The sequence below is a fragment of the Emys orbicularis genome, chromosome 2 (genome assembly GCF_028017835.1).
Source record: "Emys orbicularis isolate rEmyOrb1 chromosome 2, rEmyOrb1.hap1, whole genome shotgun sequence".
NCBI lineage: Eukaryota > Metazoa > Chordata > Testudines > Emydidae > Emys > Emys orbicularis.
Window position 1 is genome coordinate 224487976 of NC_088684.1, and position 18763 is coordinate 224506738.

At 37.6% G+C, this 18763-nt stretch overlaps 1 protein-coding gene across 1 annotated transcript in view; it reads left to right on the forward strand.

Moving 5' to 3' along the window:
• Positions 1–18763, forward strand: part of TOP2B (DNA topoisomerase II beta) — a 131639-nt gene that overhangs the window by 63391 nt on the left and 49485 nt on the right. The window contains exons 5-11 of the mRNA XM_065399709.1: positions 534–679; positions 2587–2684; positions 3891–4103; positions 4186–4359; positions 15209–15310; positions 15404–15541; positions 17560–17698. Coding sequence (XP_065255781.1) covers positions 534–679; positions 2587–2684; positions 3891–4103; positions 4186–4359; positions 15209–15310; positions 15404–15541; positions 17560–17698 — 1010 coding nt within the window. The remainder of the gene's footprint in view (positions 1–533; positions 680–2586; positions 2685–3890; positions 4104–4185; positions 4360–15208; positions 15311–15403; positions 15542–17559; positions 17699–18763) is intronic.

The following is an 18763-nucleotide window of genomic DNA, read 5'->3' on the forward strand; positions in this document are numbered from 1 at the left end:
AAGTAAGAAACCAAGGCAATGGGTGTATGTGCAGTCATATAGAATGTTGAGGGATTTTTGGCATGCTGCCAAAAAGGAACTAGTGGGCAAATTGTAGATGGGAAATGGTGATTTTTCAGCAGGTTATAACTGGGTCAGATCTCAGTGGATTTTCATGAGGCCAACAAAAGCCACCTCCCTGACCTCAGGACTATCACGTGGCCAGATTTCAAAGACTTGCTTTACACCAGGGAGACATTAGAGTTCTCAGAGAAAAAAAGTCACAAGAATTATTTTTATAAAGGAAAGTTTTTAAACAAATTTAATAATAATAGATGTTCTTCATATACTACCATTTTAAACAGATTTCTTGATAAATAAAATTGACAAAAAGATGCCACTAAACACAATAAAAATGGTTTTAAATTGCTAGAGTACAGCCATTGGTAGTATATTCTTGATTTATATTAATTAAATCTATGTAAAAACTTCAGTAGGAGTGTTTTGGTACTGATAAATTATTTGAATGGATGTCACTATTTGTTTTTTTGCAGTGAATCAAACATTATTAGTATCTGGAATAATGGGAAAGGAATTCCAGTTGTGGAACACAAAGTAGAAAAAGTGTATGTTCCTGCTTTAATCTTTGGACAGCTGTTAACATCTAGCAACTATGACGATGATGAGAAAAAAGTTACAGGCAAGACTCTTATTAATATGCTTTGTTTTTGGCTGGTTAAACAGTTAATTCTTTTCTGAGTTTTCTTTTCTTGAGTCATGGTGGGAGATGACTTTGTGTACTTCCTAGTCATTATTTGACAGTTTTTCTGTATTTCTATAAAATTATCTGAAAACAAACTTGTTTGCATGGTTTTTTTGTTTTTTTTTTAACACAAATACTGTTTAGAGCAGGGTTCGGCAACCTTTGGCCCGCGGCCCGCCAGGGTAAGCACCCTGGCGGGCCGGGCCGGTTTGTTCACCTGCTGCGTCCGCAGGTTCAGCAGATCGCGGCTCCCACTGGCCGCAGTTTGCCATCCCAGGCCAATGGGGGCTGCGGGAAGCGGCGCGGGCCGAGGGATGCTTGCCGAGAGTGCTTATCCTGGTGGGCCGCATGCCGAAGGTTGCTGATCCCTGGTTTAGAGAGAACTGTATTCTTGCAGGTAACTAACAACACCCATTTATATGTAGCTGTCCCCTTAGCATTGTCCTGACAAAGAAAATCCCAATTCTTAAACTATTTAAATATTATATATTCTCTTTTGTATAATCTCAGGATTCAAAATATATTATAATATATTTTAATTAATTACAAATTTACATTTAATACATCATATAAGGTTAATCTAAAATAGTTTATATGCATACACAAATATTAAAAATGTTAAACTGGCAAAACAGAAGGAAAAATTTAGTGGACTAGATGATGCAGACTGTACCCGATTCAGTACTTAAACACATAATAATCCTGATTTAGGTCACACATGAAAGTAAGTTTTTTTTCATTCTAGTGCATCTAAACTATGATAATGTGGCATGGTTGCAAGTTTCTTCTCAAGTGACACCCAAGAATGGAATAATATGTACATTGCTGGTCAGGATTCAGGTGCAGCGCTATAGTTTTTTGGGACCTTGGATATGGCTTTTTTGCTCCATGCTTGATTTAAGCCAGGGATACTATTCCCTCACATTCTTGAAAATTAAATTGAGCTGTGATGTATAAATTATAGCTTAAATAGTTACATTTATAATCAAGGTTCCTGTGTGCCCCTCCATTCCATGCAAGGAAGAGGAGCAAAAGAGCAAAATGTGTCCACATTTGGGTGGAAGAGGGAAGCAGTAGCTATACTGCTCATTTTTTACCTCATCCCTGGAAAACCAGGGAAGTTTCTCTATGCAAACAATATGCAGATATGGTTCTCTGTGTTAAGGTGTATATGCAAGCACAGGTAGGGGCGAAGTTGGGAAGCAGTCATGCTGTGGCATATGCCACCATGTACATAGGATCTGATTCTATTAAATTCACTGAACTTTTAACCCAATCCCTAGTGCATTTTTAAGTGGAAATATGAGCTGTAGATAATACTAGATTAACTAACCATACTCTGTACCTTCTGTTCCCCTTGGAATAGGGGATTTGGGGTGCAGACATATCAGGAGTCACTGGCAGCAGGGTTTCTGAGAGTGTTGCCAAAAGAGGGGGTCTAATGTGTGTGGAGATGTTTCCTTTTCTCAAAGAAAGCTCAAGATTCATGGGATTTTGCCAGGAGTTGCCCATGGAGATAGTGCATCCATGGGAATTCCAGGACTGGTAAAGCACCCCTTTACCTCTTCTGCAAAACTGCTCCCCATGGATGGGTAACATTTAGTCCCAGGTTGATACCCAGTCAGATTGTAAAATGCAAACAGTGTGTGCAACTTCCTTGTGAACTTCCAGGGCAAAAAGTTACTAAATTAGGTCCCAGTCCTTTACTGATGTCTGTTAGCATGGTCCCTTGCACCTGGTAGAAGTCCCTGATATGGGAACATTTTATTTCATTGAAGTAATTTGTAATATGATACAGGTAATTTCTGCTTTTAAAAACTTACCACATTTAATTGTTGTTCCAGGTGGTCGTAATGGTTATGGTGCAAAACTTTGTAATATATTCAGTACAAAATTTACAGTTGAAACTGCTTGCAAAGAATACAAACACAGTTTCAAACAGGTATGCAAGTGTCTTTGATCTTTCTCGTCTACATTTTTCTAATTAGAAACTTAATTTTTAACACATTTTCTGAGATGCATAAAATAAATTATTGAAAATTCAGCAGTAACAATTATGTAGGCACCAAGGTTAATTGAGTAAAATTACTGTTGGTACTCGTTAGATTTGAAGAATTTTTCTCGAGTAACATTTATATTTGTTCTTTATAATCTTATTAATATGTTAAAAATGGATAGGAACTGCAGTAGTCTGAGAATTGTAGTAATTTCTTAAAGATTGTCCTGCTCCTTATTTTTAAAAATCTAAATAAAACAAAACCTCGTACAATCATATACTAAACAGTTTTTTCTGTGTATGTTTCTTATTAATATCCTTAACCCTAATGGACCAGCAACCACTTTGTAAAATACACCAACCCGTCTAGTCTATTGTCGACATTCTGAGCACACAGACCAAGGATTGAATGGGCATGTAAATTGATCTACCTTCTCACTCTTAGAGGTGGTCACTTTGATATAGGTTTGAGGCACTTTGGTTAGGGGTATTCTGTTTGGAATCTTTCACAGCTGTTGCTTTTACTCTGTCTCTTTGGTGGATAAATCTTCAGTTTCCAACTATTCAGTATAGCACTGTAATGGGCAGCAAACGATTTGTAAAAAGCTGTTGTTTACCAGGCTGTTAATTTTTTTTATATTTTCTGCAGAACTGCTAAAAATCATATTAATGATGGCATGAATGTAGATTTCTGTAGAGTGTGCTTTTAAAATTTGCAAAGTTTAGCATTGGGCATTTTCAAGAAAAATTATGTAAGAAAATTTTTTGCATAAGTGAGCTGTTTTGTCTCCTGTTTACTCACCCTCCGCCCCCCAGCAAAGAACATGGACAATCAGCCTGCTGCTTGGTTTGTTCTTGTACACTTAGAGTCATGATCTCTCTGCATAGTTTCACTTCCACAAAGCCATTGAGCCTATCACCATATTAATACTCATGGAGAACATGGGAAAGCAGTTGATTCTGTGTTTACTGTGTTAGCAGAGAAATCTGTAAGGTGAAATAAGCAAATTTTTCATGCTGCAGTTTAGTGCAAAGTTGGAATAACTGGAAACTGGAAAAAAGGGGGGTATTAGTTATGCTGTTTAGTTGTGTTGGTTAGTTTACCAAAAAAAAGAGACTATTGTAATTAACATCTAAAATTTGTTTCTAAAGACTTGGCTGAACAATATGATGAAGACTTCTGATCCCAAGATTAAGCATTTTGAAGGAGATGACTTCACATGCATCACATTCCAACCAGATCTTTCTAAATTTAAGATGGAAAAGCTTGACAAGGATATTATGGCCCTCATGACAAGAAGAGCTTATGATTTGGCTGGGTCATGCAAAGGAGTCAAAATTATGTTTAATGGGAAGAAACTACCTGTAAGAATTCTATTTAAAATATTTTATAAATTGCATAGGTAAGTAGGAGGACAATAATTGCTTATGTTTTTTGAACCCACAGGTAAATGGATTCCGGAGTTACGTAGATCTTTACGTAAAGGACAAGTTGGATGAAACTGGAGTTGCACTCAAAGTTATTCATGAACTTGCGAATGAACGATGGGATGTGTGTCTCACTTTAAGTGAAAAAGGGTTTCAGCAAATCAGCTTTGTAAATAGCATAGCTACCACAAAGGTGAGTAGTTTTATGTATATTTTAAATGAGTGAAATGTAAGGGATAAAAAATGTACACTAAAGTTATGCCTACTTAGCTATTTCATAAATAAATCTTTTGTATACAAAAAATTAAAATGAGTGAATTAATCCTATTACTTGAAATACAATAGCCTGCCAAGGCAATTGAGTGCAATCAAAATCTCTTCATGGCAGAACTGTATTTCTAAATACATTTTTTTGATTTATTCTAAAATACTAGTAGTCATTTGCAGTGATGCAAATAACTTATGAATACACCTGATGATACTGGGTAAGGATGTGAAATGAACTGCAACTATTGTTTAGCACTCACAGCGTTTTTATACTTACCTTTTAAAAAACATACTGCTATAAAATATTACTGATACTTGTTTGGAATTTAGATTATGTACAAAAAGTAACCTGCAAAGTGGTTAAAAAAATGGGCTTGAGGTTTTTTCCCCCTTCTCTTTCTGCACCTTTTTCTTACTTTCCCGTTATTTCTTTATGACATATAAAGCAGGCCTAAAATGCTGGGGTTATTTTTTCCCCTGCTTGTGTTTTTACATGAGATATCCAAGTGTTCTCTACACTGGAAGGCTCAATGTTGACTAAAGAAGCCACAAATTGATAAGAGCCAAATCAACAGCCATGGCCAAGAAGCAATCTGCTCACCTCACAACAGTGTAAAATTCACTTTAGGCCCCCTTTGTACTTCCCCTGGTCCTGGGGTCACCCTGCACCAGGCCAGTTGTCTGGCACCAATTAGAGCAACCTTAACTTGTACCAGCTACAGATGGCTTCCAGGGATCACCAAGTTGCAAGAATATCCTGGCGATATCCACTGCACAAGTTGCAGGGGGTGAGTGATGTAAGAGCTGCTAAAGCAGTTCTTATTCAATTCAAGGATCACCTAAGGAAGGGAAAATTCTCTGGTGACTGTTTAAACTATTTTTAGGGAAGCTTAACTATGAGTATCCCTGAAAGGTGAACTATTGAGAAGGAAATGGATTTTTAATCAGACAGTTTAAAACTCTTTAGTCAGGTCTATGGTAGGTAATTGTACAAAAAAATATGAATACTAATTCTACCAGTGCACTGCTGCCACTGGTTCAGCAGCACCAGTGGTAGCACATAGTGAGACCCCTATTGTAGTCAAGGCTCCAGTGAAATGAGTGGTAGTACTGGTGGGAGCATAAGTGTAGACATGTCTCTGGTGGCTTTTGTCATTTTTACTACACAGTTCATCCCACTGATGTCTTCAGTGCAGTTGAACGAGTGACAGAATGGTGGGAATATTTTGCTAAAAATCCAGAGTACAGACAGGGTTATTTTTAAAAAAAACATGTATTTAATATTAATTCCTAACTGACGCTTGTCAAAATGGGGGGCGGGGGGCAGGGAACAGACTTGATATTCTTATTATTTCTTAAATAATAATGAAAAAACCCAAGTAGAACCCCTGTATTAATTCAGGCCTTTTTTATACAACATAAAGAGGCAAAAAAAGTGTGCAAATCCCATTTTTAAAAGTCTGTCACAGGTTATCTTTTAATATTAAGTTTGTGAAAAAAGTCAAGAATCAAGGGGAAATCATATCTACAGCTGATTTCACATACAGAGTATAAATAACTGTCTCTGATAGAAAGTTATTACATATATTATTTATCTGGGGGGACAAAAAGAGCAGTTGTTGAATCTTAAGTAAATATAACACTTTACTGAAAGAGACTTGAGAATGACTTCTTTGGTCCAGTTTTCATCTATCATGCACTTACACATGTGTACTATCAGAAATTCTTTATGAAAATTCATAGAAAAAAGTACTGTGTATTCTTCAAAGGTAAGTGTTGTAATTTCTAGTTTCTCCCACTCTTGGATCCATGCCTTATGTATGTGACTGGATGTGGAGTGTTCGGAGCCGGTAATCCACCTCACCAGCAATTGATGTGCAACTACCCACTGATGAGACATAATGGCTAGTAACTAACTGCGTCAACTGCCTGTTCCCTTTAATCTGCTAACAGGTGAGGAGCTCATTTCAGCTGTTTTTTGGTTGTATATCGCTCTGTTTGCCAAAATCCTTTCATTTTCTGTTTCTAGATACATTTCAGCCAGTGGTAATTCTTTTCCCTGCCTTCTTTTTAAAAAAAAAAAACCTGTCAGTTACAAAATAAGTTTTCTTCAGGTAGCATGTTGAGGCACCACTCCCTGTTTTTGTAAATTTGTTGTCTGTCTATAATGGTCAGGTCCCTGTGCATTCACAGTTCTGCAGAATCTACCACCTGCTACAGAATTCTACTTGGGAATCTAAGATTTCATTTAAAAGAATGTTTCTAGCTATTATGGTTATGTAGCTAACCTTCCAAATATGAAACACTTGTAAACTTATTAAATGTTGTCTTCCTGATTTCTCAAACAGCTTCAGTAATAGCTGTAATAGAGGTATGAACTGTATTAATCAGCTCAGTTGTTAGCTCTGAAGTCAAATGATGATTTTAAATATGTCAGCATTGTTAATGTTTCAGTACTGATCATTTTAGCAGAAACATTCTAATAAGGATGCCATGAATTTAAGGGAGGGTGCAGGGGCTCTGCTGTGTGGTGTTAAGATTTGTTGGTGTTGGTAGTGAGAAATTCAAGCCCCTCCCAGAATTTAAAATGACATGTTAACCCCATCCACAAGAGAGGAGGAGATGTATTCCACCTTCCAGAGCTTCTTAGATAATCAGAGTCTCAGTTGTTATCCAACCAGTGGCCCAGACCTTGCATATTGAAAATTAGAAATTGGTGACAGTTTAAAATAAATTGAATTTAATATTAATAGAAAAATAAACACCCCAACGGATACTATAACAATTGTATTTACATATCTAATTAATAGAAAACCTCTACTTTGCAATTCATTTATATAAGTTATAGAAATTTCAGTTTGCCACACAAACTATTGGCCTTTCCTTAGTACCTGCTAATAGTACTTTTAGGCCATGTCTACTTATTCTGTGGTGTTGTAGCTACAGCACTACAGCTATGCTTCTGTAGCGCTCTAGTGTGAGCTGAGGGGTGAAAACATTACTTCCTACAGCAACAAAAGGGGTTTTCCATTGCTCTAGGTAATCCATCTCTCTGAGTGGTAGTAGCAAGGTTGACGGAAGAATCTTCCATCAACATAGCCATGTCTACGCCAGGGGTTAGATCAGCATAACTATGGTACTCAGGGTCATAGCTATGTTGACCTAACTTTTAAGAGTAGACCAGGATCAGTGAGTAGATCAGTGTAGGAACCGACCAGTTACCATTTTATTAGACACATCCCTGCAGCCTTGAGTCTCCAAGAGTGGGGTTCAATTATAACACTTACCTTTTGGGAAAAGAAAATTATGTGCCTGTAATTATCTTTCTCAGAAGGTGGTAGTTATAATAGTTATCCCTCCACATCCCCTCAGAGTTGCAAGATAGAGCTAGCTTTTCAGTCGTGTGAACTTCCATTAAAGTGTACTGACAGTTGGGGCAGTTACAGGCTGTAAGTTATTGGGTAAGTATGCCACCTACTGGTGAGATGGTTTAAAGGCTCCTAACTTTGAGCTCTCAACATCCCTCACTCAATTATGCACACTAGGAATGGACCCAAGAGTGGGGAACTATTATAACTATTATCTTCTGAGACCAAGAATTACAGGTAAGTAGTTATAATTTTTTGATATATCAACAACTACAATTTTTACAAAATATTAAAAGTGGTAAAAACAGATTTTTATAACCCAGTTATAAATATTTGAAATAGGATTTATAATAAAGATATTGACACAGTCTGAACTATAGCGATGTGGTGAGTAAAATTATAATAAAACTAGTTGAAAATACTTTTTTAAAAACAATTGTTCTGCCAATGTTTTATGGACATTTTCAATATAGAGGTCAGTAGACATTTGTCATAAATAGTTCTTTTTACAGACTGAAAAATTTATTATGATTTTCTTTCCTTAAAATGTCAGGGCACAAATTTAAATTTCAGGAAATTGAACTATCCTGCATTGTTAGAGAGGTAGTACTTTCTTACTGTGAATAAAACTGGAGTCTAGTGCTTTATAAAGAGACAAATAATGGATAGATTTAAAAAAAAAATCACTATTATTACTTTTTGAAAAGTATGGTTGTTCATGTTACTATTTAAGTTGAGAGGCTCTGCATGGATGCAGGGATCTGCCTTACTTGGCCAGATGGCAGGATTGGAGCCTTAGGGTATGTCTGCATTTCACGTTGGGGGTGTGATTCCTAGCTTGAGGAGACATACTTGCACTAGTTCTCACTGAGCTAGCATGCAAAAAATAGAATGTAACCGAGGCAGCACAAGCAGTGGGAGAGGTTAGACACTCAGTGTGCATGCTATTTAGAGACCCTACCTATATACTTGGGATGGCTAGCCCCTCCCACTGCTCAGACTGATGCAGCTACATTCTGTTTTTAGTATGCTAGCTCTGACAGGTAGCGTGTGTATGTCTTCTCAAGTTGGGAATCATACCCCCAGCTTCAAGTGTAGGCATACTCTTAGAGTAAACTTCCCCATTACTCTTCTCTTTTACAGAATCTTGTCAAATAGAGTACACATTTCAAATTTCTGTGTTCCTATTTCTCCTGAGATACTAAATTATAATATAAAATGGAAGGGGAACTAGATGGCCCAGAAGATTGGTAATGTATATAGATTCCTTGACATCTAGGTTGCCAGCCCAGTTTGGTAATGACCAAAAGTCATTATCGTCTTATGGCTGTTTCATGATCTCAGTTGAGTGGGTTTGGTGGCCTCAGTTCGGTTCAGGTGTTCATATCAAAAAGTCCAGACTGAGTATTGGAACTAATTGAAACCATTACCTGCAGTTTTAGCAGAGATCAAGGACTGAATGGGAATGGATACTGACCTACTATCTTCCACCATATCTTGTCTCACACTAAATCCAGCCATTTCTTTCTCTGATATCATCAACGTCCATCCCTTCTAGCAAAACCTTTGGTCACTCCTTAATCATTTCTTGCCATTGTTACTGTACCCTTCCCTTCTTTGGCCTTCTTTCTTTTAATCTCTTTCCCCTACAGTACTTTCAAAACATAGCTACTATTTCTTGTCACTTCAGCCACATTACCTCTTCTCCAATCCTGTCACTGACTTCCTGTGTTTAAAATGTTGTAGTCAAATTCCCTGTGTTCTTTGAAGCAGGAAAGTGTGCTTTCATTGGTCTTCTCATCAATGATGTCTCTATACAGCTTAACTGTTTTATTTATTTTAATGTCCGTTAGATTGTAAACTCTTTGAGGTAGAGACCTTGATTTTAGTACATTACAAAACACTGAATATCTGTTGTACATATCTACAATAGAGATGATTCACCCTGACAGAGAGTTAGTGGGCACTGAGTTAGAGGCACATTAGTCAGCTAGAGAAGGGAAGCTTACATTGCTGCTTTCTTTGCACCTTTTTTGTAATAACTGAGGATTTCAATCTACAGTATTGTCAGCGTGGCAAATTTCACAATCACTATATTCAAACACATTTTTTTCCTGTGTGAATTATGCTCAAGTAGTTCTAAACCAAAATATTTATTTTTAAAAGTTCTTGTATTCACATTTTAGATTCAGCTTTCATCCCCACCTCACTCCCTTGATTTTAAAGACATTGCTATAGGTTTTATCTGTTTCAGTGCTTTTGGTAAAGAATTTTTCAAGTAAACAAGGTTATTCTCTATCTAGATGGGGTTTTGTTTAACACAGCCTCGACCAGGCATACAGTTTTGGAGCACCAGTAGAGATTGTCTCAAGACTCCTGTCAGCTTTCTTAGTTATACTCTGTTTTGCAGAGAGTAAACAGCATGAATGTTTTGCTCTCATTCTTCATTTCTGAATGTTCATTTTTGCCTCGCTTACTCTGATTTTAGTTAGGCCTGTGACCCACTTAAATGATTGAAAAATTGGGGAATGCTAATAAGAAAATCAGTAAATGCCTCGAGGGGTGCTATTGTGTGACGTAGTCTCTCTGCTTCTTGTACAAAACTTTGTAATCATTGTGGTGGTTGGTGGTGGTTGAGGTAATGCACCTCTTAGCCACAATGGCAACTGGAGAGGAGCAACTCAGCAGTTGAAGAGCTTTAGGCATGCTCCAGAGACTTTAAAACAGATTCAGACGTTGAGGTATGACTGTATTCTCCCCGTTTCCCCCAGACTTATGTGTTATTTTGACCAATGTGTTTGTACCTGCCAGAGTTTAGCTGGATAATAGCAAGCCTAAAAATAAATTTAAAAAGAAGGCCAATTTTAAGCTTCTTCAGATCCACCAATCAAGGCTTAATTGTCCTCCTCCTCCTTCTCTCCAGTCTGATACTGAGCCTTTAAACAAACTGCAAACAGTTGATGCAGAGGAGTTTGCTTTCTGTCCTTTCAGTTACTCTTCATTTCTCTCCAATCGGTTTGACAGATATACGTATCTGAACCTGACTTCTGTGAAACCTTCAGGATAAACTTGGTGATTAGCTTTGGTGTTCTGCACTTCAAGATTTATCTCTTATTCTGAAGTTTTATTTACTTGCTGAAGCTAATCCTTCTTCCCTCAGATGAGGCAGAGCTGTTATATAAGTTTGAGAACAAGCCAGATTTTGATGCTGTTCCCTTTTCCTAACTGTACAGAAAAAAATGTTGATATGTGTGTTGTACTTGATTCTAATTTCACCTGTCATAGTGATAAGAATTATTTAAATATTATTTTTATACCCCACAGCTAGCATGGTGTGTTAGGATTCTTTTTAATGGTCTTGGTTGTTAACACTTCTACTTTGTTACCCTAAGTGTCCAAAAAAATTGCAAGTTACAAAACCAGCATTGTTTTAATTTGTTTTCTTTAAATGATGGAATGTTACTTATGAAAGTAAGAATTTTGTTTAGTCATTTTCCCCAACAAATTCAGACAAACAAATATAGACAAAAAAATGTTATGAAAAGGGAAAAGGAAAAGAATAGGTCCTCCTCTACAGTTTTGGTTGACTGTCAGCTTCAGGATGAAGTCATGGATTTCTTCTCAGCAAGGCAGTCTCTGGTCCATCTGAGGACAAATTGGAAGGCGTGGTTTGGAAACATAGGCTCATGGCTGAATGAAGTTTCCTCTCTCTCTTAGTGATAGGAACTAGTGAAGACAGTGTCTGGTGAGCAGGCAAAGCTAAATCCTGGAACGAGTTAAGATACAGTGCGCCAACATCCAAGAAACACTATGGCCTGAGATTCAATAGGCTTGACACCTACAACTTGTGGTGTAAAATAAAAAAAAGGAAAAGGACATGCACAATACAAATCCAACAAAAGCAAAGACACAGAGCAGCCAAACTGAGCCCCTCTTTGGGGTTATTTTATTTTTATTTTTTTTTGGTCCTTCTGGCTTTTATATTTCTTAGTTTGTGAAAAACTTTACAGTTGTCCTTCCAGAATTTTCCAGCAGTTTGTCTAACCGGAACAATCATAACTCCAAGACAAGGGAACCTGCAGCAAACTCTAAACAAATAAACAAGAATATAATTCTACAGTTTGGTTATTGAGAAGATGAAGATATGCTCTCTCCTGATAAAGATTGGCATCATCCCTTGAGATCCTAGTCAAACAAATGGCCTTCTGAAGTGCTTCCATAAATTCTACTCTTGGCTGAAGGTTTCTGTTCACCAGCTTTCCAGTACTATATAAGATTCTCCTCTCCCACCCTACCAGAAGGATTTTCATATTGTTAGATAAGATGTCAGAATATTGGGACAATGGCTACCATGAATCTGTCAAAAAGACAAGGTGGGTGAGGTAAAATCTTTTATTGGACCAACTTCTGTTGGTGAGAGAGACAAGCTTTCGGGACACACAGAGTTCTTCTTCTATTAGAGTTCCTCTCTAATATTCTGGGGACCAGCACTGCATGAATCTGTCAGGTTCAACTAGATTAGAGGCTATGCTAATTCTAGCCTACAGTGCACTTAGACAGAGATACTGATCTGGAGGAAAATTTTCAGCGAAATACAACTTCCCTATGGCAGCAGACATCTGTTTGGGGAACCCTTAAATCAAGCACTTAAGCCCTAAAGAATAAAATCTCTCATGACCTCCATTTAATGGGTGGAGGGATGGAAGCCTCAACCTGCAGGTTTTACTCTTTCCCCAAACCTAACTTCAGGTATTCATCCCCTTTTTATGAGCAATGGAAATCAGAGATTTACCATACTTACAAGATGAGAGGATCATCCTGCAAGGCTGCAAAGTACAGACTCATTATTATAGAGAATATCTGTTGTTGCAGGTGGTTACTACATACTTCTATGAGCTTCCCCATCCTCCAGTCTCTCCTCACAACTCCCAGAAAAGATATCCAGGGCATGAAAAATAGCCCAGCACCTCTTTGCCATAAGACGAGTGATATCATTCCTCTTAGATGAAGATTCCCATTCCCTCTATGGGGAGGTTGTCCTACCTTGGACTTGAACTGTTTAAACAGATTCATCACCATCAGTTTGATCAGTCTTACTAGCTATTGTCTCAGGGAATTACTTACCATTGCAGACCTGCAGGATGCCTGCCTGCATGTACTGCATGCCATCAGCAGTACCTCTGGTTCTCTGTATCAGTGATGCTTACAATGGTTAGGGCTCGCTGTTGGGAGTATGGCCCCATTTCACAAGAACCATTGCCTCCTCCTGGGCTGAGAGGCAATATTTTCCTAGAACAGATGTGCAGAGCTCCTGTGTGGTCCTCCAGGCATGCTTTAATTAGATGTTATCTGAAATAAAATAAATACATATGCTGCTGCACATGCAGTATTTGGTAAAATTGTTCTGTTTTCTGCTCTTAAAAATAATTCTGTCCTACTGTGTTAAGAGAACCTGTAGATCCCATCTAACAACAGACTAAATTTGTTCACTCAGGTAATGGACAGTTTTTCTTACCTGATGGATAAGGACATTTTTACTGCCTCTCTCTTTGTGGTGGTTTTATTTTAATTATAGTTACCTATTTTAGGATATATCTTATATCTGTCATATTTCTTTTATGTGCCTCTTTTTAAGGACAGTCACTGTTAGGGTGTAATTTGATTTTTTTTCCTGCATAAAGCTTGTGTGAATTGCCTTTATATCCCTAACCAGTTTAATTCCAAATGGGTGTGTCTGATCCTACACCTTATAAAAAAATTTTTAGTGTAATTGCTATGAGAGTTGCAGCTGAGGAAGCTAGTAGGAGCCTCAAGATAACTTCCTGGGTGCTCAGCATTTTTTTAATTTGCTTGTGACATTTCTGTGCCTGTTCTAATGTGACTGAAGTGAAAACCCATCTACTTAGAGACTGACCTTATTCACTGAAGAAATACCATTTACAGGTTAAAAAAAATCAGTTCTGATGTAGTAGAGTCTGATTGCAAAACCTGTAGTAATCGGCTTTTACAAATGGTAGCTGAGTATTCTTCCTGTTTGAACTTCTCAGAAGTTTAGGGATGTAAAGGGTATCCTATATTCAGTTTCCATTGTACCAAGGTTGGAAGGTAGAAATCTTAGTTGCAAGTTAAATACATTGTCTCAGTTCATTAATGTAAAATAATAATTCTGGCCCATCTGAAGACAGCGTAGCTAATTGAAGAATTCCTGTGAGCTACCATTTGTGGACGAGGGGAGCTGACAGGCATTGTGGATTCTGCACTCTCAGCTTTTGTGGTAGAATAAAGAAAAAATCCTATTTGGTCTTGCATAAATGCACTTGATGAGGTGCAGGGTACAGAGAACCACTTTCCTTTTCTCCTGCATCCAGGCAGTAGCTGGACAGGATTCCAACAGACTGCTATTGAGTGCTAGAAAAATGGCTGCATGCTCCATGGTCCCAAGAGCGGGTAGTCAGCTGGCTTTTGTGATATGGTCAGGTATATGCCCCCCTGTGTCTATGGTGCCGTAGCAGCAGGCATAGAATAAGGGGTGTGTGTAGCGCCTGAGCAGTGGTAAGAAGGCTGCTGACCTTCCCCAAGTCCTCCTGCTCTGTGCTGGTGGGATGTTTCTTGGATTCTCTACTAGGTCATTACTGGTCTGCTCCTCTTCCTAAGTACTAATATGAGGCATAGAGTAGCAAGGAAAAGGTTTTGCTTCAAATTAGCAGCACACAAATAGCTGTCAGTGTTTTTCAGGAGTGTTTTAGAAGTTCTGCTAAGAAAAACAGATGAATTGCATAGGTGAAGGAAGGAATAGTGATGGATGGTGTAAATCTGAGGATGCATGTGCAGGCCAGATTTTATACACTCAGGCCTGGATCTACAAGTAGAAGTTAGGAGCATAACTGCCTTTGTGGATCTGGGCCTAAACCTCTGCAATGAGGAGAATTTGACTTGATGAGAAAGAACCCACACTCAGATGCTTGTGTTATTATACTCTAAAACCAGTTTTGCCTGTTAGGCAAAGGTCCCTGCTGGGGGTCATGTGGAGTTGCATATACCATTACTGAGCTTCAGGGTCTCTGAGCTATCTGGCAAACAGGGATGGCATGCATGCTACTATATTGTGAAGCCATGGGTTATATTTGTGGACTGCCATTGCACAGAGGGTGCAAAATATAAAGCTCCTTTTGCCTTACACTGCATCTGTGCATCCACACAGATGATGACTACTATATGGTATAATAAAAGCTTTAAACTAATTTTTGTAGCATTACATTATAATATAATGATAAATATTCTTGAATAAATGATGGCATACTATACATAGATTATTCAACCTCATTATGAATACAGTAATTTTTGGTAACACAATTGCAAGATGTTTGGAATTTCAGTGGTTTTCTTTTTCTTTTTTTTTCCATTAAGGGTGGTAGGCATGTTGATTATGTAGTGGATCAGATTGTTGGTAAATTGATTGAGGTGGTAAAGAAGAAGAACAAAGCTGGAGTTTCAGTGAAACCGTTTCAGGCAAGTAGTTTCATATATACTAAAAACAAATACTGAAAAAGAATGGCGGCAACAATTTTGATAAGTGAATTGATTTCTGTGTTTTTTCAACAGGTGAAGAATCATATATGGGTTTTTGTGAATTGCCTGATTGAAAATCCAACTTTTGATTCTCAGACAAAGGAAAACATGACCCTTCAGCCTAAAAGTTTTGGGTCCAAGTGCCAGCTATCAGAGAAATTTTTCAAAGCAGTAAGTATGATATGATTTTATGATAGGAAGACAGGAATTGCATCCTGGATCAGGTTTTCATGTGCTCCCAAATGAAGTACAAGATGAATTGGGTTATAGAATCTGCATTTTTATGAATCCAGAAACTTCAACAAACAGCAAATGGCATGGAGGGATTTCTGCTGCCCTTCTAAGTCTGAGTAGTGGGGGCAATAGGCTGCACTGTGCCCTTGCCCGATTTGCATGTGGATTTCATTTCCATGGCTCACCCACCTATGGCAGATTACATACTATTTATGCTGGTAAATTTCTAATACAAAGACAGGCATTTACAAATGTTGGTAGTACAGTACCTTTTGAGTTGAGGATTATTATCTTCCCTACTTTATCCTTTGAAATGTATCTTATGCTATTTAGAAAAGGGCGCATAGAAGAACTTGTCTTTTCTTCTGTGAATCAAGTAACATACAACTATTAATATGCCATTCAAAAATATATACTCTCCTCCTATAATATAACTTGAAAATACGGGTTTATGTTTTAAATCATACAGTTTAGGTAAAGCCTCTTTAAACAAATGCACTGGTGTAAATGCAGATTCCCCCTCACCAGTGCCTCTTTATAAGGCTCTATTAAATAAGAATAAGTAGAATTAAATTTCAGCCAGAATTCATTAAACTGAGTCCTCTTTAGTGCCAGTAACCTATATGGAAATGTAGCAGCATGTGAATAGGAGATTTACAGCTTGTACTCCTAATATCAAACAGATTTACACTGAATAAATAAAAAAATGCAACCTCCTTGTCTTAAAATACTAGTTCCAGACTTGGTGTGAAAGCTTTTCCCTTACAAAGACAGTCTGTATTAAACTATACCACAGCCAAGTGTGTACACAAGAGAAGCTCCAAAAAGAGGAAGGTATTTAGAAATTTGGCTACCTTTTTTAGCAAATTCAGAGGAGGAAGACTTCCCACCCAGCAAGCCAGAATCGTTAGCCGGGTTCTTTGAACATTAACCTGATGTTGAATAGGTAATATACGATGTAGTATGTTAAGATTTTATTATAACTTTGCCTTAATAAAAAGTTTAAAAAACTCCTAGTTTCATCACATGGAATCAGCCGCATTTCTTCTAACCTTTTAGTACTTAAGGGAAAAACAACAAATCATAATAATGTGAGACTGGATGCAACCTCCAGAATTGCACGTTATTAAGTATTTTCCATTTCTGGCAATATTTTTTTTATTTGCAGTGTGTGTACTCTTTGCTAGAAGTGTGCATTTTATATTTAAGGTATTAAATCTCTAACCAGTAGATTTTTTATGACTAGGGAATAGTGAAAAGCCAAAGCATGTGGTATTTGCCTCCGGTGGTGGTTTTTTTGGTGTGAAATTATCTCTACAACTAGTTACTATGTGGAAATATTTGCTATAGAAATATGTTACTCGTGCTGCATAAAATTGTCTTGCCTTGTCATAGAATTCCTGGGTAGAGTTCTGGTGGTTTGCTGATATAGGTACCAATTCTCATTTATACTCAGGCCACTTTATACCATTCTGAACATATAAAGAGGTCTTTAAAGTGAGTGTAAGTGTAGCTCACTCCCTTTATGCTGCCAGAGAGGTGTAAACTGGCCTTGGTGGATCATGGTACCTAAAATGCGCTAGGCATTTCATAAACCTAGTATAAGACAGGTCCCTTACTTTAAAAGTTTACAATTTAATAGATAACTCATAGAAAAAATACTGAAAAAAAAGTGGGGAAGGGAAGCAGGAATGGGGGAGAAGAATAATAACAAACATGTGGGGGATGGAAAAGAAGAGTAAGGGTAGGTTGGGGGTTGTTTTGGATGCTAATGTACATGTGGTGTTAGTTCCTTGAATATTTTTTTAATCATGCTTTTTAAAAATTGTTTAGGGGGAATTTGAAAACCACTAATGGATCTTAGATTGGATTCTTACATTTTACTGCATTATTTTAAGTTAGTGTGTGAAGCTCTACTTCTGTGCTCATGCACAACTCTAATCTATCATTTATAGGCCTCTAATTGTGGTATCGTAGAGAGTATTCTGAACTGGGTCAAATTCAAGGCACAGACTCAGCTGAACAAAAAATGTTCATCAGTGAAGCACAGTAAAATCAAAGGCATTCCAAAACTAGATGATGCTAATGATGCTGGTAAGAGCTTTAATATGATTACTTCATGCCAAGAAGTTTATTATGTTTATATCTTTAATTTTATCAACAATTGTTAAATCACTGTTAGAAGCTCTAAATCTGTTTTACACAAGTTTGTAAAGATAGTTTATCATTATGTTAGTGGTCTGTCAAAAAAAGTATGAACTGCATACTTCTCTATGCAAATTTTTAATGATCAGTGAAGGAAAGGTGAACCCCTTAGTGTTGAAATTACAATTGCAGCTGTCAGTCTGATGCTAAGACTACCAGATGCTTTACGGTAAGGAGTTAATAGTTCTGACTTAGGATTTATTTTTTATTTAGAGAGGTACATCATAATAAGTAACGTGTCTGGGAGGAGGGATAGCTCAGTAGTTTGAGCATTGGCCTGCTAAACCCAGGGTTGTGAGTTCAATCCTTGAGGGGGCCATTTAGGGATCTGGGGCAAAAAATCTGTCTGGGGATTGGTCCTGTTCTGAGCAGGGGGTTGGACTAGATGACCTCTTGAGGTCCCTTCCAACCCTGATATTCTATGATTCTGTTAGGTAATAATTCATTGTGATTAGGTAGCACCATGTAAGACATCTGAGGAGGCTTTGTAATCTCTTTTCTGAACATTTTCCAGATTTTTTAGCCACAGAAACCTTGGGAGAAATTGTTCCATCACTTGGGATTAGTATTTTTTAGGTAGGGATGAGATCTTAGGGACAGAGAAACAGTCTCGCCTTTGGGCATTTAGTATAATTTGATAACTGATCTCTTTGCACCAGAAACAAACCATTTTGATACACTTTAGCTTCCAAAAATTAAGAATTTGAAAGGAGTAGCCCTCTTTAAACATTTTCATTTTAAGGGTTTTCATTTTCATATGGGGTTTTCTGAGAATGTAGGATATGTCTACACTGCAATTAAAAACCTGGGGCTCAGGCTAAGGGGCTGTTTAACTGCAGTGTAATTGCAGTGACATTAGGGCTTGGGCTGGAGCCCATGTTTTAGAACCCTGCGAGATGGGAGTGTCCCAGAACAGGTGCTGCAGCCCAAGCCTGAATGTCTACACCACAATTA